The sequence below is a fragment of the Ananas comosus genome, unplaced genomic scaffold (genome assembly GCF_001540865.1).
Source record: "Ananas comosus cultivar F153 unplaced genomic scaffold, ASM154086v1, whole genome shotgun sequence".
NCBI classification, from domain to species: domain Eukaryota; kingdom Viridiplantae; phylum Streptophyta; class Magnoliopsida; order Poales; family Bromeliaceae; genus Ananas; species Ananas comosus.
Window position 1 is genome coordinate 650 of NW_017893604.1, and position 17125 is coordinate 17774.

A 17125-nucleotide genomic window follows, 5' to 3' on the forward strand; every position below is an offset into this window, starting at 1 on the left:
AACCTGCTCTACGTGAAAAAGGAGAAGTTCACTTTTGCATAACCTCTGTTTTCCTTGGGCATTGGAACAATCACAAGTGCAGGAAAGAACTGGTTGATATAAGAAGATCTCTGACCATATGGTCTTAAGTTGAGTATAGTACTCAGCAACAGTCATATCCCCCTGACAACGATTTTGGACTTCTTATTTAAGCTGGAATATCTTAGCTTCATTTCCTATGGAATAAAGAAAGATCATGGAGATAAAAGACCATACCTGTTTAGCCGATGCCATAAACATAAGACTGGTAGCAATTGTAGGCTCAATTGCATTGAGAAGCCATGACATGACCAGCTGATTTGTGGCACTCCAGTCAGCCATCTTGGTCTCACTCATATTGGGGATCTGAGACAGAAGGACAGCGGGCTGATACATGAAGCTCCATAAACGCTTTCTGAACATGAACAGACGAACCGAGCGATGGAAGTCTAAAGTGTCACATTATGACAGCCCAAAAACACGGTATAGATGACATTGGATTCATTCATGAAACTATCTTTCAATCGGTCTGAGGTCATAGCATCCTTGCTTGAAATAGTTCCTCTAGCCTTACGCGCTGGTAGCTCTCTGGTAATGCATTATAGGCTGTCTTCCTTCCACCTCTCCGCCCTTCCTTCTTTTAGCAGCTCATCTCGAATCTGGAATGTGACGCGAATCGATCGTAATTGGTCTGACCGCTCAAGGCTTCTCTCTCTATTCCCCTTTCTGGTCTCCGGTCATTGGTAGTTTGCCTGTAAATTCAATCTCTCTCCTCACCAGCTTGGGAATACTTCTTTCTATTGGCTATATATCTGTAGTCTGAATGCCAGTTCAAGCTATCTTCTCTTCTTGGCGAATAGCTTTGGTCTCAAAAACTCGCCTTGTAGCTCGATTTTTAGGAATTTCGCCGGAGCGCGCCCGGCTCTCGCAAAGCTTCCGCACAAGTGCGCGTCGAAACAGGCTCGCGGCGCGACTCGGCGAGAAATCCTCCAACCGACTCCTCCAGCGTCGAACCAACTAGAGAGGTGAAGGGAAAAAGGAGCAGCAAAAAGAACTTCCTACTCATGCTCCTCTACAATCAGATAAAAAAGTTAGGTGGATGTGATACAAACGAGGTGATATTACCCTAATTACCGCGATACCTGGCCACCTACCCTCTTGTACCGGTACACGGGCTCGCTTACACGGTACAAGAGCCAACCCGAGAGCAGCTAAATTCGGTGCGCGCATCCTGTACCGGTACAGCAACCCCTTGTACCGGTACAACAAGCAGTCCTGCGATGGTTGTACCGGTACAGCCTGCCCTTGTACCGGTACAGCGAGCAGAAAATCCTGCTGTTTCGCAGATTCACTCGCAGAATGCTGCCCTCGCGTTGCACGGAGTCCGTTTTGCGCCTATTTGACGCCAACGCGACTCGGACTTGTCCCGACACTCTCCAGAGCTGTCGACAAGCCTCCACAGTCAAACACCAGGGATCTCACAACAAGATTGTAAAAGAAAATTTTCAAGTTGGCCCCTTAAAACTAAAATTTATGGTGTATGAATATGCAGATGAATTAGGTGCATGCAATAATTTTTACTTTGAAACAGTATCAACATGAAATAATTATATTGAAGGTATAGGGACTAAATCAAAATTTTGTTGAAGGTTCAGCTAGGGTAGGAAACATTGAAATTAAAAGTTTGATGATCAAAATGAAATATGATTTGAAGTTTAGGGACTACTAATTACCAACCGTTCCTACAGCAAGTGGCAAAAAGTTTGGTGATTGGTACCTGAGTCTCAAGTTCGAATTCTAGTTGATTCATATTTCTAGCTAAATTTATTTTTAAATGAAATAAACGAAACGGGTAGCGTGCTACCGATCTCTCAAAAAAAAATAAAATAAAATATACTTCTGTTATTTGGTACGTTGCGCTATAAATTACAAATGCTCGTAACTCTAGTTTTCCGAAACAGCATAATTGGCTTCACCTTGAATAGTAACAAAGCCAATTAGGGGAGAGAGAAACAGAAAAAATAATAAAAAATTAACTACATATTGTATCTTTTTTTCTTCATTTCATGTGCTAGTGTGGAAATTTTTGGTAAAAAAATTTCCAAAAAAGCTATAACTCCAAAGTTATTCGTTTTTTATCACAAATTAACAACAGTAAAACATAATTTTTATCCGAATTTGAGTTAATTTTTTTTAACTTGAAAATGAATTACATGCAAACAAATAGGATAAAACTAAGGAAAGTTTTTATGTACTGCTAATACAATTGAGAAAAACTCAATTATTTCTTATTGCAGTTCTGGGTAGATGAACCTCTTTTGTGGCTGATGGGCCAGGGGTGTTTATTTTTAAAATCATTATTTATCATTAGTAATCATACATTTTAGGGTAAATTGCATGTTTATTCTCAAACTACGAGGCACGCGACACTTTGATTCTCAAATTTTAATTTATTATATAATTTCTGACTCGAATTTTTAAAATTATTACAATTTAGTCTCACAACCTAATTTAGTTAACTAATTAAATATTGACGGATCTATGATATAAAAAATTTATGTAATATTGTAATTATTAGAGTACAATCAATCACAATATTATAACATCACTTATATATATATCAATTGTTTGTCAATATTTAATCAACTAAATTAACTAGGTTATAGGACTTAATTGCGTCATTTCTGATAGTTTGAGCCAAAATTATAACAAACTAAAGTTTAAGGACCAAAATGTCACCCCCGCCCCATAGTTTGAAGGGCCAAATGCGCAATTTACCCTATATTTTGCAAGAACCCAAAGCAAATCTAAGCATAGCTACACATCCCAAATCTGCATGAGCCCCCCTGCTTGCACTTGTTCTTGCAACATCCACAGTTCAAGGGATCAGACATTACATTCAGACAGCGACCGCCGCAGCAAGTCTCTCCGTAACTGCATCTCCGACCGCACTGCCCGCAGTTCAGCAAGTTGGTATCCACATTTACGCACCGCCCCGAGCAGCAGTCCGGGCCAGGACTGCTCGGCCCACGACACACTCTGGGAAAGACATTGCATGATAGTGGACCTCGCAGATTCATAGATTTTATTGACGAATTTTGATTGCGAGTAAGATCATTCGCAATTAATGGAGATCTGTTTGTTTGGTGTGGCTCGTCTTTAAACTTGTTGTTGTCATCGTTGCAAAGAGCGGTGGCTAAAAGGATAAAAAGTAATGCTAAGATGAGGATTAGCTTCATAATGTTGTACTACAAAATATATAGAAAAGGTTGATGAGGAGGGAGAGATGTTGAGTTTGAGTATTTATAGAGGGGGGAGTTAAGAGTTGGTTCAAGTAATGTATTAAGTTAGGCCTCTCAATGGAAAGCTCAAAATGGTATATATGAGAAGTATATTTATCCATGGATTGGGAAGATGTGCAACATCTCTCATGCATGATATTCTTTACGTGTTAATGCAACATTAACTAAAATGAAGAGTTATGATCACAATTTTTACAGCTAAGAGGTACACTAATGTCTTATCTGATTTGCATAATAATTTTCAAAGTAATTCTAAATTGGTGCAACAATTAATTAAAGATTCTATTCTAAGATGGATCTATGCTCTAGTGCATTCATTTACATTCGCGGACCTTACATGTGAGTGTAGTGAAGGATGTATGAACAAATTAAATTTAAAGGCTCAATATCCATCACCTATCACTTATTAAATGAAAAAAGAAAAAAAGATTATAACAATGGCACTGCATGTGGGGACTTGTTAATGTAGAGCTAGTAGCCGGCAGTTTAGGTTTTGATTAGACTTAGACATTGAGTATGGTGAGCTATTAAAATCTAACTAAAAACTGTACTGTTATATTCTAAGGCCCCATTTGGTTCGGGGTATAAACGGGGATAACGAAAGTTATTCCCTCTATTCTGCTAAATGGGATGATGTTTTATCGGAATATTTTATTCTGCTATTCTGCCAAACGGGGATAACGAAAGATTCAAATTTAACTTTTAAGAGAAGTTAGAATTAAGATATCAACACATACAACCGATAATAAAAAATAATATTATTAAGAGAAATTAGAATTAGGGTTCTAGGAATGGGTAAAATAAAATGGGTATTCATGCACTATTTTTATTTTAAAATTTTTTTAAAGAAATTATATATGTGCCTACCCGTAGGTACCTGTGGATTGCTCAAAATATTCATAATTTAATAAATATCCAACCCATTTTATTCATAATTTTTTTGATAATAAAAATTAGTATCAATACCAGCCTGCTGTATTGCCACACAACACCCACTCAAATATTTTTGAATGATTCACTGTTCTATTTTCCATTCAAATACAATTCAATTTTATTTTTTATTTTTATTCCAAACATGAACTAAATATGCCGTAATAGCTAGCTCATCAGCAACTTTATTTTCTTTTGCACCTTCTAGAAATATTTTTTTTTCTTTAATTTAATTATCCACATGATTTTTCATACTACCAAGTTATGATTGATTAAGAACACTCTTTCAATATAGAAGGCAATTTAAAATCTTATATAAATATTAGATTTATTGTTATAGTTGAGAAGCAAATGATGATTGGAAAAAGCTTATTCTTAGATAAAAATATTTGTAAGTTTCATACTAATCTAAAATTTACACTATTGCAATTATATTCATTGGATATCTCTCATATATAATTTTCATAGCCTAGAGAACTGATTTATGTAATTAAGAATCATCTAATTATACAAATAATATGAATCCTAATAATTTATAGATGTAAAAATTATAAAAATATGATAAGTTAAACTTGTGGCTAAGATTCGAAGACGTAATGAAAAAGATACTAAGAATTTAAATTAATCGCGAATTGCTTGTGCATGAATGCATATATCTCACAATTACAAAAATTTCTCATGGAAAAAATCAACTAAGATACAAGTAATACTAATTCAACTACTTATATTTTATATATATGCATATTATACTCATGCATTGTAAACTAATTCATTTCGTTTATGTTGCTCAAACCATTTTATACTAGCTACGAGTCTAATCACAAATAAAAATGAGGTAAACCACATGGGGCAATCTAAATTTTTTAGAAATTATGCGGACAAAAATTTAAAATTTAAAATTTAAATAATATTTGAATAATATTTTATAAATTTGAAAAATATTTCTATTAAAATTTGAAGTTTAAAATTATTTTTTAAAATAATTAAATTATTGTATGGAAAGGGAGCTCAGCTGTGTTGAGCTGCGTTGAGCTTGGCGGGCATGGCCATGCGGGGTCGTGCCATGCTGGGCCGGGCCGGGCCGATGCCTAGGCCCGGTCCGAGCCCGACATGATCGGTCTTGGGCCGTGCCGGGCCGATAGGCTAAAAATGGTTGGCCCAACACGGCCCAGCATTTCGGATCGGATAGGTCTGACACGGATTCTACAGTACCCGTGCCGTGCCTAGTGACGACCTAGAGCTGTACCGAGCCGGACGTCCCGATTTTACATCCCTTACTCCCTCAAATTCTAATTTTTTTTTATTTTTCTGTGTGTGGAATTAATAGACTTTCATTGAAAAATATTGAAAGAGTTTTCGAATTTAATGATAATTTTACTAAATTATATGACTTTAATAATTTTGGGTACTGAAGGATAAATTTAAAATTTTTGAATAATAGCCAGGAGTATATAAGCAGAAACTCCTATTTTCTACATAAATAAAATAGAAAAATAATTAAATATTCCTGACGTAACGTCAACATCACTGTTAAGTCCCCTGGTTGAACTAGTGATTCTTAATACAGTAATATTTTCCAGATTGTTGTTTGGCCAGATTTTTTTTTAAATAGATTACTTTTTTACTACATCAATGAACAAATCACAAATTCAACATAAGCAGAACACTCTATTGTACTATATATATATATACTGATATCCGACTTTCTTGTTTCAAGCTTCAAATAAAGTAACTTTTGAAACTCACATAAATTGAACTGAAACAACAAGCGGAAACGAATCAAACTTACATTTTTAGATCGTTATTTGACCAACATTTTAAAACATTGCGTTTTACTACATTAATGAACAAACCACAGATTCAACACAAGTAGGACGCTCTATTATACGATACTGATATCGTACTTCTTTATTTCCAGCTTCAAAAAAAGTAACGGTCGAAACTAAGTAGAACCGAAACAACAAGCGGAAATGAATCAGATATATGGGTAGAGAGGAGCTGTGGCAATACCACATAATCCTTCTTTTGCAGCGACATCTTTTGCTATTCGCATGTATCCACTTTCGCCCCATTTGGGGCCGGCTGAGTTCTTCAGTATCCAATACTTTTTCCCCGATTCCTCACCGTAGCCAACTACGGCGACAGTGTGAGTGACATCGGGCGAACAATCTTCATCAAAAATACCACCTTTGTAATGTTGCCAAGTTGTGGCGTTAACTGCGACCGTCACCGGTTGGTCATTCACAGCTTTCATAAGCTCAGCTTCGTTGTTTCTCGTAACCAACCTGTAGCCAGTAATGTAAGCTGCATGATCTGATTCCTTGGTTTTGTCACACACCCCTTTAGATGCCTTGTAAGGGTAGTTAGCCTCGGTCGTCAAGCCTTTATTTGCGATGATATAAAGGAAAGCTTTTAATCGGCTACCGCCCGAGCAGTCACCACCGTTGGAACAATCGAGAACTTGCTGTACTGAAAGAGATTTTAGTTCGCCTTTCTTGATCTTGTAGATGCTCTCAACTGTCGCTACCACAGCGAATGCCCAGCAGCAAGCTAGTTTTGTATTAAGTGACACATTCATTAGAATATATCATAGATGTAAGTAAGGTTTTAAGTGTTCGTCGGCACGGCTGCATCCCCGTGCCGTACCGTTCTAACAAGATACCGGCACAATACAGACTCCGTGCCGATGGCACAGCTTAAAACCCTCTATTTTTTAAATTAGTAAATAATTTTTTCAACAAAGTTCAAAAGATGTGATAAAAAGACATAATAAATAGTTAGAATATTTTGTTGCTAAAGAAAATAAATATTTCATGCTATTATGTGTCGGCACATAAGAATTTTTTTGACCGGCACGCATCAACACGTCTCGGCACGCACCGTGTTGGTAAGTTTTCAGTATGACTCCGTGCCACGACACTTAAATCTTTGAATGTAAGAGAAAGTTAACATACTTAATTAGTTAATATTGGTCGATTCAGTATGTTTTTACCAAAAGATTTTATTATACTACAGGTGAAAATTCTTACCGCAGTCTCCTTGGTCCTTGACTTCAGTTACGGCACCTTCGGTCCTCCAATCAACGGTGGCTCTCAAGGCCATGTTTTTGGTATGACCCCGTGTCACAACACTTAAATCTTTGAATGTAAGAGAAAGTTAGCATGCTTAATTAGTTAATATTGGTCAATTCAGTATATTTTTACCAAAAGATTTTATTATACTACAGGTGAAAATTCTTAAGTTACAGCACCTTGGGTCCTCCAATCAACGGTGGCTCTCAAGCGGGTGTTTTCGTACTCGGCTTCCACTAGAACGGTCTCTATATCTGTTGGGATGTCCTGCTCTGCAGTTCCTACAACGTACGTATTTGCATACTCCTCGTTTGTCATATCGCTAAACCGGTTAACTCCGAGGGTGTACGAGCGCCCGCCGACTTTGTTGAATTCTTCAATGTACTTCACGTTGTTCTTAAAGATCTCGTACCGTTGCTGCTTCTCCTTCGCATTCGCGTACGTTCGACCGTGTTCGGACATCCAATCTTCGAACATCGTCATCGTCGGCCCGTCCATTCTAGTGTTCCAAGAGCTGAACAACAAAGAGAAACACAACAAGACAAGAGATGAGCCGATAATTAAGCAAAGATTGGAATGTGAAAGCCATAGCTACAATGTATACTATACTTAGAAGTTGGAGCTTGCGTTTGTGAGGTTAAACTCTTAAGATTAGGCTCGTATATATAGAGATTTGGCGAAGACAATGTGAGGGGGAAGGCAATGTCATCGTATATATCCTCCTCTGTGGAAAATCATATTTTAATTTGTACTCCACAATGAGTAGGTACGACTAGTATAACCAAAAATTAGTCGACTTCAATTATGTGTAATGTTTAGTCATAGGATTACCGTGTGCCCACTCGTTTTGTCTTATTCCGAATTTTATATATATATATTATATAGTTGAGCAGAATATTATCAAAAGCACTATTAACGGTGGTGCTTGAGTTTTTAGCCATGGATGGAAGAGAATGTGAAGGTTGAGATGAGGTGGTTGTTGGTGGTGGTAGGTGACATAGTGTTTAATCCAAGGCTATTAGTAATCAAGGAGTGATCCAAATGGCTAAAAAACCTAAGGGTGCGTTTGGTTCGCATTATGAAAGATTACTAGGAATAAAAGATATCCGAGAATCTTATTCCTATTCATCCTATTACTAAGAATGTGGAATTCCTATGTTTGGTTCGCACGGTAATATTAATTAGCTATGTTATTTAATATTACAAAAAATATACAATTAATTAATTTATTTATTTAATTAATTTTAGATAATGTTACCAAAAGTTTCAACATCTTTTTAGAAAAAAGGAAGAGAAAGTATAAGTGAGAGAGAGAGAGTATAATTAAAAAAATAGAAAGAAAAATATAGTCAAAATTAGAGGGAGTGAGAGAGTTGAAATTTTAGAAAGAGAGAGAGAGAGAGAGAGAGAGAGAGAGAGAAAGCTTAGTTTAGAGAGAGAAAAAAAAGTTGAATTTTAGAGAGAAAAATAAGTTTAGAGAGAGATAAGGTTAGAGTGTAAAGACAAATAATATCAATTAGCCGGCGGATAGGAAGAAAGAAAGAGATTAGACATATTATGATTACCCCAATCTATTAATATGAGGATACCCACCCTCCCTCAAGGGAATGAGATTAGTACTTTGGGGTCAATCTTATTCCCAAATGAATCCAATATTACCAACTAGATTACTTAGTCGTTTAGCCAAACACCGTCATAATTTTTGATTCCCATTGGATTACTAGGAATCTTTAAAAGATAGCGCGAACCAAACGCACCCTTATAGTATTAGGGGTGATATTCCAGCTCATCTCTATATATATATTGCCACCCATTCCAGCTCAGCTCTATATATATATATAGAGCTGAGCTGGAATATTATCGATAGCAAACGAGCTCCGTTGCCACCCATTTGTTTTCGATAATCGAGTCTCCAAATTGACGATCGACACTATTGAACATGATCTATACCACTTGAAGTATTTAGAAATCAAATTTCATACCTTTTCGATATCATTCTCTTGTCCATCAAAAGTGGACACAAAAATGAACGGCTGAAAATAAGTATTCTTTAAAAAGTGATGATAGAAGTTTTGTAATCACAATCAAGAGTATAGATCTTATTTTAAACAGTTTAAAAAAATTTTTAACCAAAATTCAACTTATTTGGTTATCTTTATGCCGTTAAATGAGAAACGTCTCATATCGACCGTTAAAATTATAAATTTTAAAACTTTTTGATCATTAGGCCAATGATGTCGGAAAAAATTTGAAATTTACTTTCTAGATACTTCAAATGGTATAGATCAGGTTCATCGGTGTCGATTGTCGATATGGAGGTTGGATCATCGAAAACAAATGGGTGACAACGAAGACCGTTTGCTACTGATAGCATTCCGGCCCATCTCTCTCTCTCTCTCTCTCTCTCTCTCTCTCCGTCTTCTCTTATATATTATATATATATATATATAGAGTCCGGCTGTATACTATCAGTAGCACGGAAGCCTTGGTACTACCAAGTTGTTTTCAATGATGCGGTTTCCAAATCGACGATCGGTTCCGTTAGACTTAATCTTCAATATTGAAAGTATTTGGAAACTAAATTTCATAATTTTTTGACATCATTTACCTATCAAACGAGTAGTCTAAAAATGAACAGTTAGAAATAAAAATCTCATAAAAAATAATAATAAAAGACTTGAATTTAAGATCAAAGGTACTGATCTTACTCTAAATATTGAAAAGAATTTTCTATAAAAATTTCATCAGATTTGGATTGTTTTATACCGTTAAATTCACAAACGCGTCACATCAACCATTAAAATTATCAATTTTGAGACCTTTTGATCACTAGTCAAATAATATCGAAAAATTATGAAATTTAGTTTCCAAATACTTTTAATATTATAGATTAAGTCTAACGAAGCTGATTTTTGATTTGGAAGCCGCATCATTGAAAACAACTTGATAGCACGGAGGCCTCCATGCTAACGATAGTTATATCCAAGCCCTAGTTAATATAATATCTATATAATATGTATATATATATAGATATATATAGAAAAGAGTTGAACTAGAATATTTTCAAAAACACTGAGGGGTTGATGCTTTTAAGTTTAATCTTTGGATGGAGTGATATAGGGTTGAGATGATGGTGGTAGATGGAATAGTATTTGATCCAAAGGCTATTAGTAATCAAGGAGTAAATCTGAGGGTTAGAAATCTAGAAGCACTAAGGGAGTCACTACAACAAAAACGGTGTATAGCGACACTTTTAAATATAGGTACATGTCAAAAAAGTGCTGCTAGCTAAAATTACCGACACTTTTAAAAAGTGTTGCTATATGTGGAGTCGCTAGGTATATAGTGACAGTTAAAGAGTGTCGCTATAACCTAAAAGAGTGCTGCTAATTTACCAACATTTATTTAAGCATTTAGCAACCGTCGAAACTCTATCTCTTTGGCTGCGGTGGCGGAGGAGGACGACAGGAAAGGCTCTTTGTCTAGAATTTCAGTGGATTGAGTGAAGAGAGAAGAAAAGATGGTAATTAATTTTTCTTTTTTTTTTCTTTTCTGTTTGTAATCGGGCCAAATGGACCGGGTGTGGTGGGTTGAGTAGAGTAATCTTTTATTTTTGGTTGGATTGAACTTTATATTTAGGCATTAGTAGATTTTTTTTAAGTTTTAGGATAAATGGGACGCTTACTCAAAAGTGTCCCAAACATGTGTCCCCATAATCTAATTCTGTTGTAGTGATATAATTAATAAGTGTATTATATTGATACATATTATTTATATTTAAATATTATAATAAATTATTTTTGTTAAATTTAAGTGTAAGTAAAATTGCAAAAAATAAAATTAATTTTGTAAAAAATTATTTTTATTGCATCATAATTTATAATAAATTATTTTTGTTAAGTATTATAATATATTATTATTCTAATAAAATATTTTTATAACAAACTATTTTTTATAAAATTATATCTTATATCAAATTCAGCCATCACTTTTTTCCTCTATTCTCTACTATTCCATAAAATTATACAAACCAAATACAATTTCACTTTTATTTTTGACTATTTCGGAACAGTAAGCTATTCGAGGGATAAAAAGAGTTATCATAATATTCGTTATCCTTGAACCAAACGGGGCCTATATTATATTATATTTATTTTTGTATATTGTATATACTCTATTGCTTTTGGAAGCACCAACTTTTTGGTGCTTCCAATTTTTTGGCACTTGGATCAATTTTTTTGCAGTTTGGATGGTATAAAATATGGGACCCATATTGGGCTGCCATTGTTGACTAGATCCAAATGGATCCACGAGCGAAAAAGTTGGAAGCACCAAAGGCTCGTGTATGGCTCGAGCTCGCGACGAGCTTAGCCCATCTTGAGATTGGCTAGCAATTTATTCGAGCTTGCTCATATTTAGCTCGTTTAAAAATAGGCCAAACTCAAGCTGGCCCAGCTCGCTCATGTTCGGCTCATTGATAGACCTAGTTACATAACAAGCTATATTTGAGACTAGTTTTGTACATTTTTATCTAAAATAACAAGAAATTACAATTGAGACCAGTTCTATATGTTTTTACCTACAATAACAAAAAATTTTCATTGATATAGAAATAAGATGGAGTGGAAGTGTGGAACTTACCCATCTCCATGGATTGAATTGCCCTGGGTTCTCAAACACAGAGGGGTTCAAATGTACAGCAGCAAGATGGGCTACCACAGTAGTTCCCTCGGGAATAAAATATCCTGCACATAACAATCCAAACATGCAGTTTATAAATCAACTAATCTATAATGTAAGCAAAATCCCACACAATTAATAAGCAAATTGTGCAAATAAAATTTCTACCTTTGAACTCAACATCCTTCGTAGCCTTCTTCCACAGATTCGGAGCAACATTTCCAATCCTTAGTGTTTCGCTAATCACCTTTACCATTAAAAAAAGAAACAAGATTAATTCAAAATTCATGGGTTTTTAATAGTTTTTTTCATTGTTTTAATGCGATTATATGATCATACATTTTGTGTGAACCTCATGTTCTTGTAGTCATCCCATGTCAATTTCTCCTCACCATTCTCCTTCTTTGATCTCATGCATTCCAAGTGCTCTTTCTGTAAATATTTTTATATACATGTAAACACACTAATTAATTTTTTCTCTTTTTTTTTGAAGTGCCTTGCTAAAAATAATATTCATGGAAACAACTTTTTTGAGCGTACGTACCCTCATCTCTTCTAGAGCTTTAGGGTAGTTTTCAAGAAGATAAAAGACTAAGCATATTGCAGTTGAGGTTGTGGCCACACCCCCGAAAATGAAGCCCAGGATGGTATCACAAATGTTCTCCCAAGTGTAAGTACTCTCCTTCATAAGACTCCCAAGAAGATCATCATCTTCCTCATCAACACTTTCTTTAGCCTTCCTCTGATCCAACTTCTTTTTGATAGCTTTAATAATGTTAGGCCTAGCCTATGTTGCCCCAGGACATAGAGAGAATGCATTTAGTTAGAGAGGTTACAAAGTTACTAGCATAAAATAACTTTGAGAGAAGAAAGGAAAACTTCAAAATGAAACGTACCCTTGGTAGACATAGCTAGCTACAAACGAGTTAGGTCTATATTTCACTGTTTGAGATCCTCTAGTCTCAATGAATTAATGAGATATATATATGGTTTTCTCTCTCTCAAGGATCGAGGCACACGAATTTCTCATGAGTTTCTCTTTTTTTTTTTCGAGTATTTTCTGTTGTATGTTTTCCATGTACATTCACAAGCTCAATCGTACATTTATAACAGTTCAAAACATATTAAAACATAAGGTTAGAAGATTAGGCCTAATAATTAAGTGTTTTATTTGTTATTCTAATGCAGTTAAAAAATCTCTTTTCTTAGCTTTTCAAAATAAAAGCGAGATAAATACAATTATACTTTAATTAGACAACATGATAATTATCTAATTGAACGCGACCATGGGTGCACTCGATTCAGTATAACCGAACATCAACATTAACATTATAGTAGCTCAAAAGATTAATCATACGAAAGCAAAGTATTGTATTTTGAATCGCAGATAATAAAAAACAAATATTATAAACTATCAAGGGGCTTTTGATTTATATTATTTTTACTTTCAAAGAATTGAAAAGGACCATAACATTTATGCATTTACCTTTAAAGCCTTCCTGTACATAGATCCGGGAAAATTAATGGGAGCTGCATATAGTCCCTTGTAGAATGTCACGTAGTCCCTCAGCAATTGCTCAGCTTCTGGGTCCTCTGGGGTTAATCCCATGGCTTTTTTCGCTACCACATAGAATGAAAACTACGCATCCAAATAACATTTGGCGATCATGATTTGTTAGTTTCTTTTTTTCTCATATGGTTTAACTTTATATTTATTTTGGATAGAGAAAGAGTGTAAGAGAAAATTAGAAAAATTGTTTTCCTCTCATTGGAATCAACATTACCTTTTTTTGGATGGATAAAATGCTATATATATGAAAAGTACAATGAGAGAAAGCACTGCAAAATAGTAGGCTTCTTCTACAACAAAAACAAAAGCTCCAAATAAAAGAAGCGGATTTCCAATTTTAAGATTATATTTCTACTTTTTCGTTGCTTCAAAAACTCTAGACTTTCTATAATGAAAACAAATAAGACACGGAATGAAAAAAAGAAAGCAGAACAAGACATAAGAAAGAAAAAATATTTCTCTCAAAAGGTCAATTTAGTTTTATTCCCTCTCTCTTGTTACTTTTTTTCTTCACTTTCTCTCTACTTCTTTCCTCTCTTCATTTTCACTCACCTCACATTCTCTCGCATATTCTACTCTCCTCATTTTCTTTCTCCTTACTTTCTCTCTCTTAACTTTTCTTTCAACCCTCTTTCCTTCCTTCTCTCTCCTCATCTCTTTCTCTTTCCTTATTTTCACTTGCCTCACTTTCTCTCTCATCCTCTTGTCTCTGTATTTTCTTTCTCCTTACTTTCTCTCTCTTAACTTTTTCTCTCAACCCTCTTTTCTTTCTTTCTCCTATCTTACGAAGTTTTCTGTCTCCTCAGTTTCTCTCTTAACTTGTTCTCTCATTTCTTTCACTCTTCTCTTTTTCTTTTCACTTCCATTCGCGACACAACCAAGTATCACTAAATTCTAGTGGAGTAAATTTACTCATTGGAATAATAATATTTAACCTTTTAACTTTCACACTCACACCAATCCAACCCTTCAACTTTCATCGTCATACCAAACAAGCCCTAGAAAGAAAGAAAAACTAGGAAAGCTTATTTTCTTTCTTTTTCTGTAACGTCCCGCTTCCCAGGGGGTCACCTATCTTAGGCCTACTCTAATCCTATCACATTTAAACCTCTTGATCTCTTGTGTCTACCTACTATCCAAAATGTTATACCTGATATATACGACTATTCAAATCCTGAATGTGTCACATTTTCTCTTAATCCATCCAAATGTAGAATTAACGAACTCGCATGTAAGTAGTAAATAAATTGAAAGTGAAAAAATTCATCACCTTGGTTGCGAACTCTCTCACGTAAATGATCCCTCCCTTGTTCGAGGAGGCCATGAGGCCCTTAGCAAGGTGCTCGATGTAGCGAACGAAGTCGGCCTGCTGGCGGAACATGTTGATGAAGGGGACGATGATGGCCTTCTTGTGCCGGTAGACATCGCCTATCAGCATGACTAATGCGAAGTCCCCGATCAACCTATGAATATGCGCTGGTAGGTTGTTTCTGAACAACCTCATTTCGTTTTGCATCACGTACCGGTTCAGCTCTACATCCGCCGACACCACCATCATCTCCCCGAATAAGTTCATGCTGAACACCTTCCCATACCTTCGCAATCACAACATAACAAATTTATAAGTAAATTCAATGAATGAAGCAAGTAGCGTGCTACCTATTCCTCAAAAAAAAAAAAAAAAAAACAAATTTATAAGTAATGCTATTCGCACATTCAAAAGCAAGTTTAAATCGTACAAATATTCGTTCAAGAGCCAATATCTTCGCACTTACTAGTCTTCTCAATCTTCGTTTTCATATTAAAACCCAAAAGATGTCTAAATCTTTTGGATGGCTGGATGTGAGATTTATAGTCCACTTTCGGATATGTAAGCAGTATATTTCTTGTTATTGTGAAACAACCGTTGTACTCTAAAAGTTTAAGCTGTTAGAGAACGGTGTTTAAACATTTTTATATTTAACACTCCCCCTCACGTCTGGGCTCGAGACTTTTTAATCGGTCCATGACGTGGGCTTGAATTAAATGGGTGGGAGAAAATTAATATGCTAGGAGCCTGGCATGACTCGAACTCAGGACCTCCTGCTCTGATATCATGTGAAACAACCGTTGTACTCTAAAAGCTTAAGCTGTTAGAGAACGGTGTTTAAACATTTTTATATTTAATAGTTATTATTGTTATTATTAGTAATAACAGCCGTAGAAGAAAATGGTTTTTTTCCTTTTTCTTTTTGGGTAAATTTTGATTATTTTTATGTCTTATTTTGTATTGTTTGTTGCAGCTGATTAAACACAAATTCTGTATGGTGAAGTGTGCAAGAATGATAATGAAGTTCTCATAGTTTAATTTTTTTGCTTCTGCAGATTTTATTTAGCAATAAAAAAAATTATTAGTCGGCATTTGGCATTATCTATAAATTCTTTACGAATTTAAAAGTTGAAAAAAGTTCATTTTTAAATGCTTATATTTTATTGCCAAACAAAATCTCCAAATATAAAAACTGCAAAAAATCCCCTATTCGCCGTTACACTCTTTTGCGTAAAATGTTTTTTGTTTTTTGAAGAACAAACTAGTGAAATGACAACAACACCATGTCAAATGGTGCCTTAATTAACTTCTTTTGGATTTGAGTTAGAATGAAATTAATTAATCCATCTAGTTGTGTTCATGAAAGGTAAGGTAGATCAAGCACAGTAACCTCTGTGCTATCAAGTCATTTTCAATACTAAAATTTTCGAATCGAAGATCCGCTCCATTAGACTTAATTTAAAGCACTTGAAGTATCTACAAAAGAAAGTTTGCGATTTTTTCAAATTATTAACCAAGTGATCGAAGGGATCAAAATTATCAATTTTAATGGTTACGGTGAGCTATTTGCAAATTAACAATCATATAAAAATATTCAAATTATGTAAAATTTTGATACAAAATTTTTTATACTATATGAAACAAGATAAATATTTTTGATATAAAATTAATTTCAAAAAAGTTTAGAAGCAAAGGAAAGTTGTTTCCAAGTATCTTATTTTCAGTTGCCAAGTAAATAACTTAGATGAAATGATTGCAAGTAACAAGCTCGCTGTCGCCTCCTACACCTTTTTTATATACAAAATTTTATTTAAAAAATAAGAAACAAATACGATAGCCTTAGTTTTTCTACGTTTTGGGAAGAGGAGATATGTTCATGGATCATCATCCATCACCTTGAGAGGTTCTGCTCCATGAAGCCACCAAGAGAGGAGAGGGGACGAGGCTTGTAGAAGGAGAAGAAGGAGCCAACGAGGGGCCACCCCATGGGTCCAGGTGGGAACATAGGGTTCCTCTTCTTCCTGTAGCTCTTCAAGCTCTGAGCCACAACAATGGCTATGGTGGGAGATACTATGATGGTGAAGATGATCACCAACACTGTTGATGGTGATGGGAACGTCATATCCTCTTTTTTCCTCTCTCTCTCCTCCTCTCTACTCTCTCTCTCTCACTGCAGTGAGTTTGGCGACAATTAGGAAGAAGCATAAATGTATAATATATATAGAGAGAGAGAAGAGGAGAGAAG

At 35.1% G+C, this 17125-nt stretch overlaps 2 protein-coding genes across 2 annotated transcripts; both read right to left on the reverse strand.

The window, feature by feature from the left end:
- Positions 1-6061: 6061 nt before the first annotated feature.
- On the reverse strand, positions 6062-7979 carry LOC109706426 (stem bromelain-like). The gene is made up of 4 exons (XM_020227234.1): positions 7931-7979; positions 7501-7835; positions 7280-7387; positions 6062-6800 (listed from the first exon to the last, which is right to left on the reverse strand). Exons 2-4 carry the CDS (start codon positions 7817-7819, stop codon positions 6226-6228), a joined length of 1002 nt encoding a protein of 333 aa, XP_020082823.1. The 5' UTR covers positions 7820-7835; positions 7931-7979; the 3' UTR covers positions 6062-6225.
- Positions 7980-11881: 3902 nt separating this feature from the next.
- Positions 11882-17016, reverse strand: LOC109706423 (cytochrome P450 90B1-like). The gene is made up of 7 exons (XM_020227229.1): positions 16776-17016; positions 14842-15166; positions 13488-13640; positions 12546-12788; positions 12341-12433; positions 12170-12248; positions 11882-12066 (listed from the first exon to the last, which is right to left on the reverse strand). Exons 1-7 carry the CDS (start codon positions 17000-17002, stop codon positions 11897-11899), a joined length of 1290 nt encoding a protein of 429 aa, XP_020082818.1. The 5' UTR covers positions 17003-17016; the 3' UTR covers positions 11882-11896.
- Between the last annotated feature and the right edge of the window lie 109 nt (positions 17017-17125).